The sequence below is a fragment of the Mytilus californianus genome, unplaced genomic scaffold (assembly GCF_021869535.1).
Source record: "Mytilus californianus isolate M0D057914Y unplaced genomic scaffold, xbMytCali1.0.p SCAF_18, whole genome shotgun sequence".
NCBI classification, from domain to species: domain Eukaryota; kingdom Metazoa; phylum Mollusca; class Bivalvia; order Mytilida; family Mytilidae; genus Mytilus; species Mytilus californianus.
In genome coordinates, this window is record NW_026262666.1 from 10,156,942 (window position 1) to 10,180,640 (window position 23,699).

Below are 23,699 nucleotides of genomic sequence, written 5' to 3' on the forward strand. Positions count from 1 at the left end.
TTGTCGACAAAATGTGCCGTTGAAATTTAAGTCCTGATATGACACTTTTGTTAAGTGGCAATTTGGTTGGAGTTTATTTGCTAAAAAGGAAACTGATTTTGTCCATTTTTTTTGTTTAAATGATAAATTTGCAGCTAAAATTATTTTATTTATGATTTGTATTGAATAATTCAATGCAGTTCAACATAAAATAATTGACATGGGATTTACTTGGTTATTCGGTTAAGTAGCATGACTGGAAATCTGAGGCAACAATTTGATTTTAGGCGCACATTTATTTTATACAAAAATAAAGTAGGGAAATATCAAAATTATGAAATTGCTATCTGATAGTTGATAAATTTTGTTGGACTTTAGGAATTTGCTGTTTAAATTAATATGGTGGTTGAATAATAAGAAAATTTTAGGAAGTTTTTTTTCTACCTCACTATGTCGAATAATAATAGAATGGTTTTACTGTTTATTATATTAAACATGAAATTTGCTAATAGAGGGCACTGAATAATTTGAGTGACTCCTTGACTTGTTGATTTTTTTCCATTTGTCTATCTTCATACATGTGTATTGTTTTGGCATTTTAACTGCCAATTGTATAAAAAGAAAATTTAAAAAAAATAGCTAGTTAAAAAATCAATAAAAATAAGCTTCTGTTATTATTTTTAAATGTTTTGAAATTTTAATCAAGCAATCACTGGATTATGTATCAAATTATGTTAGCAGTAATAGGGGTAAAACAAGATACCGATTTGTCAATCTCTTCCTTTTAAAAAGAATCAGGGCTCTTTATTATATTGTCCATTAGTTTTATTTGGGATTTGATCGACCTTTTACGGAATGGGAATGATACCTTTAATTTTTACCCCTTAATTAATGTCATTTTGTACACCAAAATTAAGAAGTAATTTTTCTGGAATGGATCAATTTAAAAAAAACAACCAAAAATATAAATTAGAAAAAAATCTGATATTCATTTCGATCACCGTTGACATTTGACAGATGTATATTTCTTATCAGTGATTTATTTAGGATTAAAATATCTTTCTGGTATCCTGCTATGTGAAAAACAAATGTTAAGCTTGAATATCATATGGTCCGTATTAGAGAAAAACATTATTGTCCCAGCAGGCAGCTTAGGTCATTGAGGAAACTTATGTTCCAGTTGTGATTCTCCATTGAAAAGTGTCAGTTTTAGCATCGATGTCTTGTGGTTTAGTGGAATTGACATATCTATTAAAAATAATATGTATTGAAAAGTATTTAACATTTAATGATAATTACCCCAAAAATTGACAAATATTTAATTCCTCACATTGGATATCCAGTCAAAAGTAAATTGTTGTTTTAGAACATGAGTTTTTGTGCATGTTAATCATACCATTGTACACTTTTTTCACATATTGAGCGAAGTGGAAAGTCTTTGTTTATTTTTACCAATTGTTCAATAAAAATATTTCTAAACAGTTTTAAATGTCTTTCTTTTTGTCGAGCCTTCGACTTTTGTCGAAAAAGCGAGACATAGCGATCCTACATTCCGTCGGCGTCGGCGGCGTCCACAAATATTCACTCTGTGGTTAAAGTTTTTGAAATTTTAATAACTTTCTTAAACTATCCTGGATTTCTACCAAACTTGGACAGAAGCTTGTTTATGATCATAAGATTATATTCAAAAGTAAATTTTGTAAAAAAAAAATTCCATTTTTTCCGTATTTTACTTGTAAGTGGACTTAGTTTTTCTGCCAGTTAACATTACATTCACTCTGTGGTTAAAGTTTTTAAAATTTCAATAACTTTCTTAAACTATCCTAGATTTCTACCAAACTTGGAAAGAAGCTTGTTTATGATCATAAGATAGTATCCAGAAGTAAATTTTGTAAAAAAAAAATCCATTTTTCCGTATTTTACTTATAAATGGACTTAAGTTTTTCTGCCAGGAAACATTACATTCACTCTGTGGTTAAAGTTTTTGAAATTTTAATAACTTTCTTAAACTATCCTGGATTTATACCAAACTTGGAAAGAAGCTTGTTTATGATCATAAGATAGTATCCAGAAGTAAATTTTGTAAAAAAAAAATTCCATTTTTCCGTATTTTACTTATAAATGGACTTAGTTTTTCTGCCAGTTAACATTACATTCACTCTGTGGTTAAAGTTTTTAAAATTTTAACAACTTTCTTAAACTATCCTGGATTTGTACCACACTTGGACAGAAGCTTGTTTATGATCAAAAGCTAGTATCTAGAAGGAAATTTTGATAAAATTTTGTTCCATTTTTTCTGTATTTTACTTATAAATGGACTTAGTTTTTCTTCCAGTCAACATTACATACATTCTGCAGTTTAAGTTTTTAAAACATTTATTAGATTCATAAATTATCCTGGATTTTTACCAAACTTGGACAGAAGCTACTTACAATCAAAACATAGTATAGAGGGGAATATTTTTATTAATTTTTTTCCTCATTTTTGTTGAGCCTGCGATTAACACCAAAAGTAGGCGAGACACTGGGTTCCGCGGAACCCTTACGAATTTTTTGGGTCACTGGATTGATGTCTTGTTACATATACTGAAATATTTTTGTTGTTCTACAAACAATCAATCCATACAAAAAAAGTTGAAAACCAATATCAGCTTGAATTCTTTTTTTTATATTAGGCATTGGGCATATATATATACAAAAAGTAACTGTAACCTTCATTTTCCTTCATTGACTCAGCGAAAGAAATATCAAATGGGACCATTCATACTTTTGTTAAATTGCCATGTTTGGATAAAATAAACACTCGTGTAAGTACAATGAGCCAATAAACAAAAAACAGTATAAATTTTATTGAAGAATTCTTGATTTACAACACCTGGGCTGTACCTGTTCAAAATCAAGTTAAACAAGGCGGAGTTGTGGTTTTATAATTTGACTTTTTTATGATAAAGGAGGGGATTATTTTACGGGAGTGTAATTTGAAACCAACGTTTTAATTACCTGTCTTAAAGGTTAACAAATCGAGTGGAATTTGGAAACCGAAACATGAAACGAGCATCAGTCTTGATGTCGTCTTTGGAAATTGAGACTAAAACCAGATATCGAGCACATTGTGGAATTACGTGTCACAAATTAAAAACGGACATCTGATCTAATATTAATGTATGAAAAATGAAATCTCATTGTTTTGATAATGAGTAACTGTAAATGAAGCTGGTAAAATGATAATCACGGTGATAATGTCAAACTTTTGACCCATTCAATTATGGGCCACATACCCTTAAACAATCTCCCATGCCAACTTATAAAATGTCATAATTGATTTAGCTACCTGGGATATCATCACACAGTTTGACAGAAAAACTATAGTCCCTTTAAATATCATCCAACACCTGTGAATGTTCGACAGGGATTAGCGCTTATCTATTTTTATCATATTTTTGTGAAAAAGTATTTAAGGAATAAAATTGATCGACCCAATTTTTTAAATGTCACCAATTTTTATGTAAATTTTTTACTGGTTATACAAATCTGCAGTCGTTTGCTTAAAAAAGTAAATAATCCTAATTACACCAGCATGTTGTTTAAACATTTTTTTAAAGTAATTAAAAAACCTTTTCAGTAGTTCAAAATGGCATGTGTCAGCTATACAGATTACATTTTATGCAATAAATGTTTGTTTAAATATTTGAAATGAAAATTTAAATAGATGGGAGATAACTCCTTCTGTCACAAACTCATCTTTTAGGACCTGTCATTTCTCTTCTGAGTGTGGTTTTTAAGTATTTTAAAACTGACTGTTTACCAAGATGATTAATGACTTAATGCAATATTTGGGTTTCTGAACAATATGTTTTTATTATACCATCAACTCTCAGGCACTTGTCTTTGATTTTTTTTTTTATACCGCTATACATTTATTTAACACTTATCTTTGCAAACTTGGTTGGCTTATGTGAAATGAGTTGAAGATCCCTTATATACTGTGATGAAGTGGTTATCGTTAGTTACTGTTGGTTACTGTTTGTTGTTTAAATGTTTTTTGCAGACACTTTCAAACCTGCTTTCCAAATTGTTTACCTTTTGCATTTTCATCAACAAGCTAGTGGTCATCCTCTTGGTAGATGCAAGTTTTTGTCTCCCCTTGACGGAGTCAAAAAGTGAGACATAGGTATGCTGTTTGCAGCGGCGGGAGCAGCAGCGGCATCAAGAATGTATTAGTTTGTGATTAGGTCTAGTTTATGGTGAACCACTAGTGTAGTAGGTCAGTTTAAGGGGAATCATTAGCGGAAGGCCAATGTTAATTGGTATGCAGTTGTATAAGCATTGACACATCTCATTTCCATGGAGAATATTTGGCCCTGCCCCCTCAGTCATGGTCTATTGACTTTGAAAATTTTGCTTAGTTTACATGTATTAGTTTGTGATTAGGTCAGTTACAATTAATGTTTGTGTTTAGTTTTGTTTAAAGGGAAGGACTTATGATAAGTCAATGATATTTGGTATGCAGTCGTATTAGCATTGGCACATCTCATTTCCGTGGAGATTGTTCAGCCATGTATCTTCAGTCATGGTTCAATGATTTTGAATATTTGCATAACTTACATGTAAAGCATTTCTATTTTAATTTCAACATTTGCATTATAAAAATAACAAAAAGGCAAGACATATCTCTGTGTTAACAGTTTATTATTGTATAATAGAAAAGAAAGGATATGTGTATCCATCCATGACACAAAATCAGTATAAGCACAGCAAAAAATACAAAAAGCAATGGAACAGCGCTTTTATTGCTGTTCTTCATCTTAAAGTGAGGCCTTTAACACAGAGCAAAAAACTCTAACCTCACTGCAAGTTTAAGACGGTTTTGGTCTCTTTTTAAAGGCATACATCTTTGCTCTTTAATGTTAATAGTCTCATTGGCAATCAAACCATATATTCTCTGTTAGTTTTGTGCTCAGGTTGGTTTATATGTCCATTGACTGCATTTTAGGGATTTCCCCCTTTTGCGTAAAGTAAACATTTGATTCCCGAAACTCTTTTAGTGTAAAAATTTGTTATGGGGGCACCTATAAAATACCCTATCCTTTTTTGGAAAACTTCACAATTTTTTTGTTACAACACCTTTTTAAGAACTGTCAACGGTGAAACTTGTTAAGAAAAGTAGATTCATTTTAAAGTAATTGATGTGTGGAATGCATTACTTCGTTAGCACACATTTAAACATGCAATTATTAGTATTTATTGAAAAGTACCCGAAGATCTCAGTGTGAGTCCTGATTACAGATTTTATAAAAAAAGTTACAATGTATTAATAATTCTTTCTGGCAAGTGCTGCCATCAGTTTGAAAAATCAATAATATTGTTAATGACTTAATTAATAAAAAAATCTTGTGAAAATATAAATTACAAAAAAAAAAAATTTCTGATATCTTTACATTATATTTTGTATTCTTTTTCAGGAGAGGTCTGTTAGCTTTATACATGGCAAATATCGTAAGTAAAATTCTGACAGATAGCTTATAGTTTTTGCAATAGTCCCCTCACTTTTATTATGAATTTAGTTCTAATGGAATCGATTTAGTAGAAATGAGGTCTCAAAAACTCTTTTTTTTTTCTCTTCAAGTGGAAGCAGCTACTGTAGAGTCATTTATTTTCATTGGTACCAATTTTTGTAGATTGAGGAAAACTCATATTTTCGTGGATATTTAATTTCCTGGTTTTGTCAAGTTTGAATTTTGTAACAAGCCTATATAAATTTGCATATTGTTGTACATTTAAATTCCTGCCTCTCCTATACCCAAGAAATCCAGCAAATAAAAATGAATCACAGTATTTACTCTATTCCTTCTGACCAGGCCAGCTAAAGAGTTGATGTTATCAATTTTAAATCAGAATCGGACTTGTATTTTTATTGAAAGATTGTTTTTGATTTATTTATTCAAGGTGGTCTTAAAAAATTGATCTACATTAAAAAGATAAAAATGTTTTGGAAACAGGGAAATGCTCATGTTAGAAATGATATGACATTATCTGCATTCTGGAGGGAATTTTCATATAGATATATTTCAAAACTGTGGAAATATGACATTTAATAAATATATACTTATTAATATTGGGAAATTATTATGTGCACACCATATCTTATATTTTCAGTTTCTTTTTCACTCTACTAAACCCGAAGGGTAAACTGGGGTTCAAAATTATGGTCATCTGGTCTCAAGGAAAATTTTCTGCCCTATCTAACATACCAATTGTTAATTGTTCTTGCCTGAATTTGAATCAAATTGATGCCACTGGACATTGCATGAGCAGTTAATCAATCAATCAATCAGTCAATCAATTAATATAATCAATTTATCAATCAATCAATCACTCAGTTTATAAACGACAAAAATCAATATGAGTTGTAACTTGAAAAAAAGACTTTTTTATTTGGCCTATTTTTAAAAAAGATTTGACAATTTATATGATGATACCAATTAAATTTTGATATGTACTTTTGTATTTATTTTCTAAGTGTTATAACCATTAGAAATGTTGCTACACCCATTTACACATTTGCTACAATTAACAATTATATTTGTCTATTGTAATAATACAGGATGTTGTTGGTCTAAAATAATTATTATGGAACATTATTATTGATATTTGAATTGTGTAAATTGTCAAGTTAGGGTTGCATGCACTTTATTAGAAATTACTTCACCTTGACCTTGCTGACTGTCTCTGCAATTAGTGAAGTACATTTTATGGAGAGAAATAATAATCAAATCAATGCTGGACCAACAATTTGTTCTCATGTCCAGCCTATGATAGTAGAGCGGCATTATATTTAATGGTTGTGTTTCTGATCGTTAGTCTGTCTGTCTGTCCTTCCTTTAGTCTGTTACTACTAACAGGTTAAAGATTGTTTACCATGAAGTTGTGGTCACATCAACTTAAATCTTAGTTCCCATGTTCATTATGATGGCATTTCAAAAAAAAATGTATGCAAAATTTCAACTTTGACCTCATTTTTGTTACTGAACAGTGACACATGACAGTGCGGGAGTGCAGAGTCTTGTTTTTCCCTTTGAATACATCTTTATTCTGGAGGGGATCTGTGGCCTAGCGGTTTTAGTATTTCCTCAGCAGCAAGTGGGGTGCTATTCTAATCTTAATCTAAATTGACTAGGGGTTGGCCAGTGTTCCTGCCAAAGGTAGGTGGTTCCATCTGGTTACTCTGGCTTCCTCCACCAATAAACCTGGCTACCATGATATAAGCCATGTGTTCTGAAAGTTGAGTCGAGCTCAAACAATCAACTTATCTTTTTGTGTGGTGTCCATAACCAATTTTTCATCAGCAGTTTTCTATCATAGCTATTTTAAACTTGATACCAAATTTGATGTAGATTGATTAATTGATTGTTGGTTACTTAACACGTCATATGGCAAATATTTCATGCATGTTCAGGAGAAAATTTAAAAGAAGATGAATTATAATACAAATGCATTTCATACATGTACTTGTACTATCTTTATACCTTCTATTTTTCGATACACGTATTACTCTCATAAATCATTTTAAGAAGAATTGTCACAATTCATGTTGTTGACCTGTGCTATCTCAATGACATATACATCCCGCCTGCATGTGGGTTAATTCATATTTGTGCATTAATTTGGTCTAAACATTAAAGTACATCTTAAGCGCTGAGATTCAAGTGTGATCTGCATTCCACGTGTGGTGGTTGCTCAAGAGGAAGCAATGGTTTATTGCTCTGTACCAAATGTAGTAACATCACAACGGCTTATCTTTTGTCGTCTTTAATACCATTTATAATATATAAAAGGATTTATCTGTAGCAGATAAATTGGTAGACTTTATATCGCCATGTTTGTTTTTGGTGAATAAACGATACTGAAAGAAATGACTATAAAAGTTGGTTGAAAGTCCGCCCCTCACATAATTTTCTTTTCACATTATTGCCGATTTTGACATGGGTTTTACATTGTCTCCTCGTCTCTCCTATGTGTCACCTCAGCGATTTAAATGGAAAACTAAATTTGTCATCTAATAAATAAATTATTAGAGAAGATTATACGTCTCAACTGAGAGGTATTAAAGAATAAAGGCATCCAGCGATTTCAATTTACGATCGTGTATAGGTGAGAGATGCCCTTGGAATGAGAAAAAAATCAACGAAGATGGTTACACATGAGAAGTTATGCTTACACATTTATAATTGGTCCTTCGCAGATTATTTTAGTGAAATTCATTACCTTTTTTCATACAAACGACAGGGTATTTTCGAATCTATTCTGTGATAATAATTGGGGGTTAGACAGGAGAATGATTCTTAACAATCGTCGCACAAAATCTTATTTACACCTTGGCCAACCATGTGAAAATTATTTGTAAATAACAATAATCTGGGTCCCACTGTCACTTAATCAATGGCACATGAAAAGACTAGTTATAAGCCTTTACAGGATGCGGTAGTTCGTTAAGTTTCGTGTTGATTGTGTCAATGGTGTCATAGAGTTTTTTCAGTGCATTTATTGAATTTTAAAATTTTCACAAATGCATTATAATTACTAACAAACAGCTCTCTGATTTCAGTATCAATGTAAATTTCAGCATTTACATCTAATTGAGTATTACAAATTGAAAACTCGGTGGTAAAAGAACACTGTTCCAAACGTGATTGAATTGAAAATTTCAGAATTAACTACTCATACATAATTCTTATCAGATTTATACAGAATTATAAAGAAAATAATTACAAGATTTTTGTACATGTATTATTCTTTAAATTGACATACATGAATTTTTAAAATTACATAAAAGATAATTTTGAAATTTGAAATTAAAATTACGCGTTAATTGATATGAAAGGATCTAGCTCACTGTGCAATAGATAATGTAAGAACAAAAATTTCAATTATGAATTTAATTTGAAGATATACAACTTGAACTTTGACAGTCTTACAAGGTTTCAAATTAGCATTAGAATAACATTGCCAAATCCAGTTAAATTGACCTGTGGGGTATCATATTCATAGATAGATTATGGGTGTCGACCAGTTAGTGAGAAACAAGGGTTGATGTACGAATTAATTTAATGAAATGAATTAAAAGCAATATAGAAACTTAGAGACAGCAACCACAGCAGGACAAGATTACATAAAAAATATTCAATGATTGAAATCTGCATTAAAATACCGGTAAGGAAAGGTGGTATGATTGCCGATGAGACAATTATCCACCAGTCCAAACGATGTATCGTACACGCTATATGTAATCAACTATAGGTGACACCCACAGTACAGCCTACAACAAAACCCATTCTGTATAGTTTTAGTCTGTTTTTATGTGTGGCTCAAACATGGTCAAATCTGACCTGTGACCTTTTGTAGGCGACTTGCAAACTGATGTCTCATTTAAAAGAACATGATTGCCCTTTAAAATGATGAAAAGAATTTTATTGCAATGTTTTATTTGCTTGAAAGTGACCTGATGACCTGATGCAATCTTTGAACCTGACCTTGGGACATAAGGGCTCAGATTTGTTAGACTGTCATTTTGAAAATAAACGGTTTGGGATGCTAACTTTAGATTTATTTGGAATAGGACCTTGTTACTATGCATAATAATAACTGCCATGGAAAGACAGTCAAGTTCCAATTTCAATGATTGTGCAAAGGTACTGTTCCAGAGTTATGCCCCTTGAATTATATTAAAATAGTAAAAATGAGTTTCCTTTTGTTCCCTTTGGAAGACCTTGTGCAGGTTGATTATTATTTTCACCCTCACTTTTAGTTCAGACTTAATTATGCCCTTAGCAAAAGGTGTCTGCTTTGAAATTAACATAGCTCTGGAGTTGGACCTAATAAGACTAAGCTTTTTAATGTTTCAATGCAACCTACCATGAAGCTGTGTCAATTACTGAAACTAATAGTACAATGAAGTCTCATTGCGACAACTTTCTTTAACATTTTCAAATGACTACCCCCCCTTTTTATATTCAGGCTACAGAAACACTGTACAGAATGGTTGTAGCCCGAGGATGGTTTAAACCTGTCCCACATGGTGAGGTGAGTAATACATATGTAATACATCTATTATGTGTGTTTGTGAGTACAATTATAGATGTGTGAATATCTGTTAATGTGGTGTGTGTGTTTTTGTTTTATCTGTAATGGAACAGAACAATTGATAATGATTATCAAGGATTACCAAATAAGGCATTATATAACAAATAGTCCTGAGATTGCTCTGACATCCCTTAGCCTGTTTTTGGGGACTGGTTCGGATTGGGGCTGTCAGATATTAAAGGGTAATCGATATTTAGGACACATGAAAATTGCTGACAAGACTCAAAACAGGCTGTCGGACATCAATGACTTTATCCTTCCTGACCTATGCTTATCCTGAACCATTTCCTTACGTTTTAAACTAGTAAGTCTAGAGATATGTGTTTCTAGGGTTCCCTTTCAATCTGTTATCATTATTGCATACATAAATCTTTTTGGTTTTTAGGGGTTGGTGTTGAGGAGGGGGGTGTCAAATTTCAGATGATTACTCTTAAAGTACAGATCCTTACGAGATGCATGTATATTTTTATTTATATTTAGGGTGTATGCCTGTATAAAAAAGAATCTGTCTTGTTGGTTTTTTTTTCCTTTGGCAAAAGGAAACTGGCTTGCACATTGTTTGTATTAATAAAAAGGTTTAACCTTGACCCTAATGTCATCTTATGTAAACTTGTGTTTTACTAGAATTACTAAATGATTTATCCTATTTTAAGGTTTGGTTAAAACTTATTTTGCAGTTTCAGAAATTTACCTTACAAAGATAGGTAACTCTGTCTTATATTAAAAAGTTGCTTAATTTTGCAATGGATACTGTAAATATAAAGTAGTTCAAATAAATATTTATATATGAATTTTTTGAAGGGACAAAAAAATGGAGGAAAAAAAAAGAAAACTATTAAGTGTTTTAAAAGAAAAAGTGAAAGTTAGCTCAAACTTCAGTGACAGAATTATCTGTGAAAGTGATTTTGAATAATCTGTTTCTTTAAATTATTTGTCTCAAGACATTAAGGAATACAATGTCTAAGTGACTCATTTTCTTTGTTTCAATGTTTTGAGGAATTAGACAGGATTTTTCAGGATATTAGATGTCCAATTTCCCGTATTTAATTCCACCAGATGGCAGATATTTGCTGTGAACAAAATCCCCCTATAATTAACTGTAAATTAACTATTGTTATTGTTATAGAGTAGGCATTGGGACATTGAGGCTTAAAAAAGTAATTTTGATGATTTTGTGTGGACTAAACCATATGGTGTCTATGAAATTTGTCCAGTTCTAGAGTCTAAAAGTCTAAATATGTTGTGATTAATTTAAAGACATAACAAAAGATAAGCCATAACAACACCAAATGGTCAACATTAAGATATGACAATATTTTCTTCGCCGAATAAAAACAGTATATTAAATTTCTTGAAAAGTATCTTAAATTCTCATAAAATTTCACATTTCAGAAAATGAGAACTTTTGAACTATATTCCTTTTCTGTCATTACATTGTTATATGGCAATGACAATGTATCTTTTCTGTGGGAGGGATGGCTTGGGAAATGAATTTTTTAAAGACGAACAATTTTTTTTAACTTAAATCAAAAACAATATATTTTTTTCAATGACAAACTGTGAAAAAAAAAATATTTTGGAACTCAACGTATTTAATCTATTTGATGATTTTCAACAAAAACAAATTTAATTTTTTTCATTCCCCTTCTAAAAAGAATTTTTTCTCAAAAATTAAGAAATTAAAAATCCAAACAATTTATTAAAAAGATAAAAACCATTCCCCCGCAAAAGATGAATAGTTGGTGCCTTAAATTGTTTGACACACATCAATAAAAAACAACATCCTATGCCTTTTTACTGCAGTTTTAATTTGTGTAATACAATAATGCAGATAATTCGATTGTTCCTGTTTGGTTGGTTTGACTCCGGAGACCCCATTAATAAAAACATGGACTTTTCCCCACAAGGATGAAAAAATAGAGCTAACATCCCATAAATCATGTATGGCAACTTGAAAAAAAATCTTGACAGCTTCCCCCATGGGTCGTAAACTAGACTTTGAGATTGATTTTATTAGTATTGATAAAGTGTCATGGATAAACATAGTTATCCGTGATTGGTTGGCTGTTGTTATACTTTCGACTGCCGTGGAGATATTGTAAATCGTAATATAAAATCTTGTATCTTCAAGTTAGTTTGCTTAAATTGTGCTACTGGTTAAATTAATCAGCACAATTTAAGCAAACTATTTACAGACTTTTATTGTTACCGACGGCAGCTCGATTGTATACATTGGGGAAGTTTTTAAAAAGTTACATTGATTGTAGAAAAAACAAATAAATACGTGTCAGGTGTCATGCTGCTAAGTCGGAAACGCTTGGCATGTTTGATTTAGTTGTAGGACGAACCGATACCTAAAGCCCATAGGTTATGTATTGTCTAATGTCTGCGATATTTGTGAAATATTGACGTTTTTTAATTAAACCTAAGTTCGTTTAGAAGGATTAGACTGTTTGTCAAAGAAAATTAACAAAATAGAATCAAAATCTATATAGTAGTTTATCTAACTTAAGTAGAATCAATGATTATATACAAGACTTCCTAAATACTATTGACACATTGACTTGTATGATTTATCAACACATATTACGTGTGACACATTGATAGCCTAGTCTTTCATTAATTATTTTGACATGTTGAAATCCAATTTTTTCATAATCAAGGCCATATTGCAGTACATGATAGCCTTGCAGAACAAATTTTGTGGTTTCATTAGATGTTTCAATATATCAAACTGGCATATATTTATTTGGCCTTTTAAAATGGGGGCTTTTGTACTGTGGGTGTTCTTAAAATGTGAAAATCAATTGTTACAACTTTTAAAAGTGGTCTTATTCACAGTGCTGTGCTTGAAAGTTAAAATCAGTTGTAATGCCAAGATTTTATTACCCTCAGGCATAGATGACTTTTTTTAAAACTGATTCTGAACAACTTTTTGATTTTTGGGTTTTTAGAGCTCTTTAATTCTTTTAATTGGTTTAGCCAATCAACTGTTTGGATTGGGCAACACTGATGAGTCTTATGTAGACAAAATATACACTTCACGTACTATATTATAAGTCTAGTAAGTAGTATGGTTGATTTTACTCCCATTTCACATGTTATAAACTAAATGAGTTTTACTTGATTCCTAAAAAGTAGAATTTTGCAGTAATTTAATAGCTATTATACTCTGGTTTTTTTTTTTTAAATAAAAGTTTTGAGGAAAATATATACAGAATGTTATTGTACAAAAATCTATCAGATTTTTACAAATGGAATACTGCTTTTGAAATGGTGATGGGGTTTATTGAAAAAAGACAGAAAACTCCCAAAAAGAGACAGTCTATCATATCTCTATCTAAAACATTGATGAGTGGCATCAGGTTGTGGCTCAAACATTGTCAAATATGACATGGAACCTCATGGGGTTTTGTCTGGTTACCTTTTGATCTGATGTCTCTTTTAAAAGGACCTTGGACCTTTGGGGGTTTGGCTGGCGACATTGCAACCTGATGTCTTGCTTAAAAGAATCTGTGACCTTTAAAAATAATAAAAAAACTGAGAATAAGATCAATTGACAACTGTCTAATAAGTTTGCTTAAATGGGACATGGTGACCTGAGACAGTGACTGAGTGACCTAAGGGGGGTACCCTATTGGAGCCCCAAGATTTATAAAATCAAGTGTCAAGTCAGGGATGAACATCTAGTTGCAAGGTCCAGTAATCTCAAGGAACTAACTTAATGTTTGGATTCTTATGGATGAGATAAAAATTTTCTTCATCTGACAGAGATAACCAAGGATAATAATATGATGACCAGATTTCATTTCGACATGAGTTTGAGACATAATATTCAAAACCTTTCAACTCATTTCACAAAAACTCTTTCAAGAAAAAATACCTGTAAGTCAATAACTTACTATCAATTTTTATCGTAAGATTTTTTGTAGAAAGGGGCCCCTTGTGTAATAAATATTCTGTTTTACAGTCTTGGTTGTAAATGTTCGTTCTATACGCCTTTCAGACCGTACTTTAAAACAGTGTATTGTTCCTTACGATGGGTACGATTTCAAATAGATTCATAGCAATGTCAAAAACATTAAATGCAGGTTTAAATGAAAATTCTTGATGAAGTGTCAAATTAAGAAATTTCAATAAGAGCTGTTGACAGTATTGTGAATGAATTGATTAATTAAAATCTCCAATTTAAGTGAAGTTTGGCGTATGTCACATATGTTTTGGGTTTCACCACTTGAATTAACTACATAAACCCGAGCATAATTTATTGTGATGTCGGGTGTACATAGTTCATTGATAGTTTTTTTACATGTATTATAAGGAGAAGAATAGGGCAGTGAAATTAGAAATTTTTGGGATGGGTTTATTTTATCTTTACTAAAATACTCTCTTTCTAGAATTTGATCATTTGAGAGGACAGAATTAGGGATAACAAAAGGTTGAAAATAAAATGGGGCAAACAGGTTAGCCCAAGGTATCCTGTATGGGAACCCATAGGGTAGGCCTGATTATGAAAATATTTCTAAACCACTACTTAGGGTCAATAATGTTTTGATGTACTGGAATGTATAAATACATAGCCAGAGGCAGATTTAGAGGGCACTTATGGAGCTACATAAATGGTTTATGAATAGACTTTTTTAAAAGTCCCACTCCTAAGGTCGCCTTGGAGTTATTTCCCCCCCCCCCCCCTCCCACCTCCCCCACCTTCTTTCAAAATCCTGGATCCACAACTGATAGCACTTACTTCCTTCAATGAGGACAAATAGTCCAAGGCATGAGATATGTAGCTAGGAAAAGGCATGCTTTCTGCATGTTGAAGAACCAAAGCAAACTTTCATGGGATCTAGCTAGGTGGCCACCTTTAAACAAAATTTTTCATTCCACTTTAAAAATGAAAATTTCCAAAGGGTGTAGCTTTATACCTTACCTAAAACACAACAAAAAGCTAGTAAATGTTAATAAACTTTGTATAAAATTGTAAATGTTCTCTCACAACTTACTGTAAAGGTGCACAGGTGTTATATACGTTATATTGTTGAAAAATTGAATGAAAAAAAAAGCTCAATAAAAAGAGTAAAATATAGGATAACATAATACTGTAATAGATTTACGGCCACAAAAGGAGGTGTCCAATTTATGGAAAAAATTATACGCTCAATATATCACTATGACAGTTCAGTTATTTTGACCATAAAAGAATTAAACAATTTTCTAAAGAATCTGTGTCAGTTTTATTAGGTATGACACTTTTATTTCCACATGTTTTTGGTAGAAGGGTATTTAGGCCACTTCAAATTGATTTTTTGTTGTTAAGTCTTTTTATCATCAGTTTTGAGTATTTTTAATGAATTGCTTGACTCCTTAAATGGAAAATAAGAACAAAGCAAAATATTGTTCAGTTTAACTGACCACACCAACCATCAACAAAGGCTTTTTATGCCCCCGCCGTAGCAGAGGGGGCATTAAGTTTTACCCTTGTCCGTCTGTACGTACCTCCGTACGTCCCAAAATTAGTTTCCGTTCTCTAACTTTAGTTTGCTTCAACCAAATGTTATGAAACTTATACACAATGCTTATTACCACAAAACACAGATCAAGTTTGAATTTTGGTGGTGTCACTTTTACCATTCTAGAGTTATGCCCCTTTACAAATGGAAAAATTGCTGAATTTTTCGTTTCCGTTCTCTAACTTTATTTTGCCTCTACCAAATGTTATAAAACTTATACACAATACTCATTACCACAAAACACAGATCAAGTTTGAATTTTGGTGTCACTTTTACCGTTCTAGAGTTATGCCCCTTTACAAATGGAAAAATTCAGAGTTTCCGTTCTCTAACTTAAGTTTGCCTCAACTAAATGTTATGAAACATATACACAATGCTTATTACCACAAAACTCAGATCAAGTACAAATTTGGTGTGGTCACTTTTACAGTTCTTGAGTTATATCCCTTTATAACGTTATATGCAAGTTGGGCATCATCTGTGTCCCATGGACACATTCCCCATTTATTTTTTTATTTTGCTCTTTTTAATTAACCTTGACTGATGATATGAGGACCATTTGCGATTTTGTAATGATTAAATACCAAAAGTGGCCCCATCCCCCCCTCAAAAATAGAATAAATGGGTAAACATTTTGACGCATAAAAAGGTTATGTAAGGAAACCCCAAACAATTTTATTTTGGCCTTGGATACTTTTGGAACTTTGATAAATGCAGCACTTTTGAGACAATAAGGACGTAACCTTTCTTCAAGTTCAACTTTTGTAAAACTACTTTTTCTTTATAAGTCTTTCATGTTTGCAAAGTACTGTTACATGTCATGTTTTCCACTATGTATTTAATTATTGCCTGTCAGTCATAATTTTGAACATAATGGATATAAAAGCAAAATATTACTCCTGGTTTACAGGATAAAAAATGACTAAGTTTGAAGCTATTTTATGCAGGAAAAAAATATATGAATGCAGAATTTATTAATGAAAATCATGACAAGTTATGAAAAACAGGTTTTATTAAAAGCATATGCTGAAATGTAAAAAATAACTTCTAAAAACGAATTCAAAATTTTTATTAATGTGATACTTATCTTGTATATTTCACATGAAATTGAAGTAATTCTTGAATTTATATTTATCTTTGCAATATTATCAGTTATTTAGAAAAACCTTTTTACCAATTGGCATTTTTCCTTCATTTTTCATAGAAATGCCCTTAATAATTGGTTTGCTTGTCTAGTTTTCTGTCATATATAGGACTTTTTTCTTAATAACCCCTGACCCTTTTTCCCACTAAATGCACTGTGATAACTCATTGTTTATCTTATTTTTCACTCCCATTGCATGCATTACACACAAAGTAAATCCATTATAATTTGATGCATTATAGTCTGTACAAGAATAATTGATTTTGATAAATAAAGTTACAATTTTAAGGGGGTACACAAGACTTTTGACTATAATAGATTTGGCTGGTTTAATTTTCATAAAATTTTGACAAAATATTAACACTGACCCAGTGACAAAAATATAAAAATTTCAAGAAATTTGAACTGCACAATTTACAGCAATAATTTCATTGGATATTTTGCAGTTTGACAAACACTAAATTTGATCATTGAGAAGCTTGATTTCTCTTTACTAATAGTATGTGATTAAAACGTTCAGATGATTTTTAACGAGTTAACTCCCTTAGGCGTTCTGTACCCCCTTAAGGAAATGATTGATCATAAATCAGTTATTTTTTGGAAACATCAGATGGCTTTGTTGATTCTTATTATTTAAGAAAGGGAGGTAACACAGACATTAAGGAGGGTGCCGGTTTAGAAAAAGACTATTTAGTTAAAGAGAGATGAAAGATACCAAAGGGACATGCAAACTCAGAAGTCAAAATAAACTGACAACACCATGGCAAAAATCAAAAGGACAAAAAGACAAACAAAAGTATGCAAAACACAACATAGACAATTAACTAACGACTGAGCAACATGAACCTCACCAAAAACAAGGGGTGATCTCAGGTGCCCCAGAAGGGTAAGCATATTCTGCTCCACATGTGGCACTAGTGTAATATAAGTGATTGTGATATTACTTTAGAAATAGATGTATTTATGCCTAATCAAGAAATTTGAGTTCTGATTTTAATGACTTTATTCATATTTCTGCTGTTTTTATCATGACTTTACAATTGAACCTGATATTTCCCCCCTTTTTTTTGTGTATTTGAAAATAAATTATTTGAAATACATACATTGTTGTAATATATGATAATCAGTGCTGATCAACTATTTTTACAGGAGTTATGCCCTTCATAATAAAAATATACTTGGAAAATTGCATTGTAAGTGATTTCTTGTAGGGTATATTTGTGAAAAAGTTTTAAAGAAAAAAAAAGTATTGGAGTTATAGCCCTCGGACATAATAAATATATGCATTACTTAGTGATTCCTGGCTTTTTTGCTAAATAAACAATGGAGATTGAAATATCACCAAAATATTAATTTTTAATGACAATAAATTTTTGATGAAGTATAAATATTTCATGAATTTTTCAGTAGGCAATGTTTGTACTAATCTCGTCAAGTAAAGGTTATATTGATAATTGAGTACAATGGATTATTAGCTAAATTAATATTAATTTATTAAACTATTGTCAATTAGTCAAATTCTATTATTGATGGTGTTGTTGAAGTCAGTATTTCTTTGTGGTCATGTATTTTTTTCTAGTTTTAACCAGACTAGTGTTTCAAAGCAGGTCATATTGACAACTTTTTGTCAGACATTCAGGATCCTTAAGTTTTATACATGTAGTGCCAATTAAAATTTTGCCTGCTAACCCATACTTTTTTTTCCCTTATTTTATAACATATAGTTTATAATGCCTTAAAAAAGTTTGTTGAAAATCTTATAAAATTCTTGTTATTTTTTTCATAGTTTTTGAAAGAAAAACAAAGGTGCCAATGTTTTAATGTATGTTAATTCTAGAAAGAATCATTTCCAGTCAAATTTTCCATTGATTACATGTATATCTCTAAAACAAGGACACTGACGTTTCAATTATTCTGCTTTTAAAGTTCTGTTATTTACAAATTATCAGTTTCTAACAGTCTTTTAAAAAGCTTGTTATTTTGAAACAGAGGAGCGCAAGCATCCTTTAACCTTGAACAAAATTTACAAATGTTTACTGGCTTTAGGATCTATTGTGAACTGTATAAGCCTTGTATGATCTTTTGTTAAATGTAGACCATCATTTTGATTTTTTTGACAGGAAACTCAAGCTTTAAGAGCAAATAAAATATGACCAATTACTTTCAGTCCTTAATTAAAGGTTTTGACCCTAAGCTGCTTGAACAATCCTGTTCAGAACATGCATGAAATATTTACCACTGGACATTTATTAAACAAAAATTCATCAATACACTTTTTGATTGATTGATCTGAATCTAGATTCCTACCTCCGTGTATGACTATAAACAAACCTAAAGTGTCAGTGTTGTTGGATTGCTGTCTCATTAGCAAAAACATTACATCTCCTTTTATTCATTTATTACATAGACTTTTTCTCCTTATTTGCAAATCCTTCAATTTATCAAGACAGAAAAACGCTGGCAATCTATTTCTAGATTAATAAAAAAAGTTAAGAACATTAGTGCATTTTGTATGCACAATCTTGACAAGTAAAATATAAATTTTAAGCTTATCGACTTTTTCATGAAGTAAACATTATCGGGGAAGACATAAATTGCAATTACAGTTTTCTGTCGGTTTTGTGAATGTAATTGTATAATATGATTATCTCGATGGATATTAGATAATCAACGCGGGACAATAGTTCCTTCAAATTACAGATGAGAACGAAGATAATCATTGCTAGACCATAATTCTTTTTGAATTACTGCCTATTTTATATTTTCTGCTGTTCCAATTATTTTTCAAATTAACAGGAAGTTTTCTGAAGATTAAAGAAAAACTAAAAAAAGTTTCTGAATAAAAGTAATGACAATTAATACAGTGATACGAATTAATATTAGGAAAACCAGTTGTACATGTACTAGAAACCAAACATTTGCTTTATATATACTTATTCAATACATAGTATATTAGATAAAATACACTTATTAATACCTTGCATGTAAAGGACCGTATTAAATTCCCAATGGAAATTTTAAGAAGTTTGCAGGTATATATGAGCTTGCTGAGGTTAAAAAAAAAGTTTTATTGTAACTTCACTTGTTTATGTCCACATTTTTTATTATACTTTTTTTTATATAATAGTGTTCTCTCCAGGGCATTTTTTATATTGCTTGTATTTGATGCTATTTGAAATGATTTTCTTATAAATAAGTGTTATGGATCAGTGATGCTATAATTTCAAGAAACTTTAAGAAGGTAATCTCAATATTCCCTGTTTACAAGATGCTTATGAAATTTGTGACTGGACAAAATTGAATAATCTTCATGGAAATGCTAATTTTGCACTGAAAAATGGCCAGCAGATGACTAAATACTGTATACAGTCGGAAAACATTTTTGTTTTTGTGGACCGTTGGTGAAAAGTGGTAATTGTCTTAGTATTTTTACTGGTATGTCTTCATAGAAATGATAATTTTTTGCTGAAAATTGGTAAGCAAAGGATGATATGCTGTATACAGTAAAAGAAAACATTTTTGTTTTCGTGCACCGTGGAGGTGCAAAGTGGTAATTGTCTTAGTCGTTTTAGGTATAAAGTCTTCATGGAAATGATAATTTTTTGCTGAAAATTGGTAAGCAAAGGACGATATGCTGTGACAGTAAAAGAAAATATTTTTGTTTTCGTGCACCGTGGAGGTGCAAAGTGGTAATTGTCGTAGTCGTTTTAGGTATAAAGTCTTCATGGAAATGATAATTTTTTGCTGAAAATTGGTAAGCAAAGGACGATACGCTGTATACAGTAAAAGAAAACATTTTTGTTTTTGTGCACCGTGGAGGTGCAAAGTGATAAATGTCTTAGTTGTTTTAGGTATAAAGTCTTCATGGAAATGATAATTTTTTGCTGAAAATTGGTAAGCAAAGGACGATATGCTGTGACAGTAAAAGAAAACATTTTTGTTTTCGTGCACTGTGGAGGTGCAAAGTGATCAATGTCTTAGTCGTTTTAGGTATAAAGTTTTCATGGAAATGATAATTTTTTGCTGAAAATTGGTAAGCAAAGGACGATATCCTGTATACGAAAAAAGAAAATATTTTTGTTTTCGTGCACTGTGGAGGTGCAAAGTGATAAATGTCGTAGTCGTTTTAGGTGTATATGAGGGACAAATATGGAACAGGGGAATTAGCTAGAAGATTGATGATGTAGGTTATCTATGATAAAGTCTCTGACAGGCTATAATGTAATCTCTATACACCATCAAAGACTGGAGCCATATGATAAACAGAAAAATGGGAAGCCGTAAGTCAGACACTGACAGAATCCAATAGGAGCAAAATCTGATAAAACAACAGCTAGTAAAACTGACGCAGATATTTATAAATCCTGACAGTTATCTTAACAACAAATTTCTTCTTGTTGCCAGAAATGCTTTCAGCTTGACAGGTTCTATATCTGTGGAAAAACACCAAACTGACTTTGATTCATCACACCAACAGACACACGATAAAACAGCTGATTTTAAACTTTGAAAAACAAAATGTGAATTATTTCAAATTTTTGCTGGGAAATGTGTTTCTTGTTTTTTTTTAAGAATCAGTGCAGATTTCTAATGAAAAACCTGTTTGTTTCTCAGATGGTTATCAATATAAAGAAAAGCAAATGTTCCTCTAATTTTATCTGGTCATTTTTTTTATTAAAAAATTAAAACTGCAAGCATACAAAGACTTTATGACTTGTGCATTTGTAAACGTTAAACGATGTCTTCTACCAAATTCCAAATGCAGTTAAGAAACGGCAACAGATCTGACAAAACCCCATGTTTCAATGTCTTCTGTTGCATTTAAAAGCTACATTTAAGAAAAAAGACACAGTTATCTTGTTTTGCTGGATCATTTAAGATACTGACAAAGTCTAGTAAAAGTTAAAAATTGTCCCTTAAAGAATCATTGGTCCAGGAAAAGGTAAAGGTTCTCACCACTTCATCGAAGGCTGAATATATGATTATATCTTTAGTATTCTGCAGAATGTTTTAGGGACTTAATATTAATGAATTAAAAGAGATGGGAGTTAAACAAACAACAATCAATCATTCAAAATTCATGAAATAGTGACTAAAATCTGTTTATTACGTTATTTTAAACATTTGAAAAGAATTACAAGTGATTGCCAATTTCTACGTTTTAAAGTTAAAATAGAGATGTTTTTTACTGAATTTTAACAAAAATATAAATCTTGTATCTTGTCTGTACTAATTTACCCTTTTTGAAATGTTTCTCCGGATGAAAAGAATTTAAAAAAATTCATCCAGTTGCCATTCAACTCAATTTTACAGAAATCAGAACAGAAACTACATTTGTAAACGTGTGTTGCCAAGTCTTAAAACTGAATGTGATTCTGAAATTAAAAAAAAAAAATAGGAAGTAACTTTTCAAAGCTTAATTAATTAGTCTTCAGAGAAAATCCAAGTTAAACCAGTCAGATTAAAATAATTTAGAATACAGATCCTGTGTTACACTCATTTTTATACGACTGCAAAAAAATTTTGCGGTCGTATATTGGTATACGTCATAGACGTTGGTGTCGTTGTCGTCCGGCATCGTCGTCTGAAGACACATTGGTTTTCGCACTATAACTTTAGTTTAAGTGAATGGATCTCTATGAAATTTAACCATAAGGTTCAATACCACAAAAGAAAGGTGGGGATTGATTTTGGGGGTTATGGTACCAACAGTTAAGGAATTAGGGGCCAAAATTGGGCCAAAAATAAGCATTTTTGTAACTTCCAGACATAACTTGTGTGTTAGTGTATGGATCTCTCTGACATTGTACCACAAGGTTCCATATCACAAAGGGAATGCTGGGATCGATTTTGGGGGTAATTGACTCCAAATTTTAGGAATTAGGGGCCAAAAAGGGGCAAAAAACAAGCATTTTTCTAGTTTCATGACAATAACTTGTGTGTAAGTGTATGGATCTCTCTGACATTGTGCCACAAGGTTCCATATCACAAAGGGATTGATTTTGGGGGTAATTGTCTCCAAATTTCAGGAATTAGGGGCCAAAAAGGGGCAAAAAACAAGCAGTTTTCTAGTTTCATGACAATAACTTGTGTAAGTGTATGGATCTTTATGAAATTGTACTACAAGGTTCCATATCACAAAGGGAAAGCTGGAATTGAGTTTGGGGGTAATTGCCCAAAACGTTTAGGAAAAAAGGGCCAAAAGGGGCCAAAAATAAGCATTTTTCTAGTTTCCAGACAATAACTTGTGTTCAAGTGTATGGATCTCTCTGAAATTGTACTGCAAGGTATCATACCACAAAGGGAAGGCTGGGATTGATTTGGGGGGTAACTGCCTTAAAATTTTAGGAATAAGGGGCCATAAAGGGGCAAAAAAACAAGCATTTTTCTAGTTTCAGGACAGTAACTTTTGTGTAAGTGTATGGATCTTTATGAAATTGTACTACAAGGTTCCATATCACTAAGGGAAAGCTGGGTTTGTGTTTGGGGGTAATTGCCCTAACCGTTTAGGAATTTGGGGCCAAAAAGGGGCCAAAAAACAATCATTTTTGTCAAGCCTTCGACTTTTGTCGAAAAAGCGAGACATAGCGATCCTACATTCCGTCGGCGTCGTCGTCGTCGTCGTCGTCGGCGGCGTCCACAAATATTCACTCTGTGGTTAAAGTTTTTGAAATTTTAATAACTTTCTTAAACTATCCTGGATTTCTACCAAACTTGGACAGAAGCTTGTTTATGATCATAAGATAATATTCAAAAGTAAATTTTGTAAAAAAAAAATTCCATTTTTTCCGTATTTTACTTATAAATGGACTTAGTTTTTCTGCCAGGAAACATTACATTCACTCTGTGGTTAAAGTTTTTAAAATTTTAATAACTTTCTTAAACTATCCTGGATTTCTACCAAACTTAGAAAGAAGCTTGTTTAT

The 23,699-nt window shown here is 31.5% G+C and overlaps 1 protein-coding gene across 2 annotated transcripts in view; it reads left to right on the forward strand.

Moving 5' to 3' along the window:
• LOC127726699 (transmembrane protein 135-like) overlaps positions 1-23,699 on the forward strand; it is a 113,770-nt gene that overhangs the window by 15,385 nt on the left and 74,686 nt on the right. For both annotated transcript variants that reach the window (XM_052234152.1, XM_052234150.1), the window contains exons 4-5: positions 5,442-5,475; positions 9,994-10,059. In XM_052234152.1, the coding sequence (XP_052090112.1) occupies positions 5,442-5,475; positions 9,994-10,059 (100 nt within the window). The remainder of the gene's footprint in view (positions 1-5,441; positions 5,476-9,993; positions 10,060-23,699) is intronic.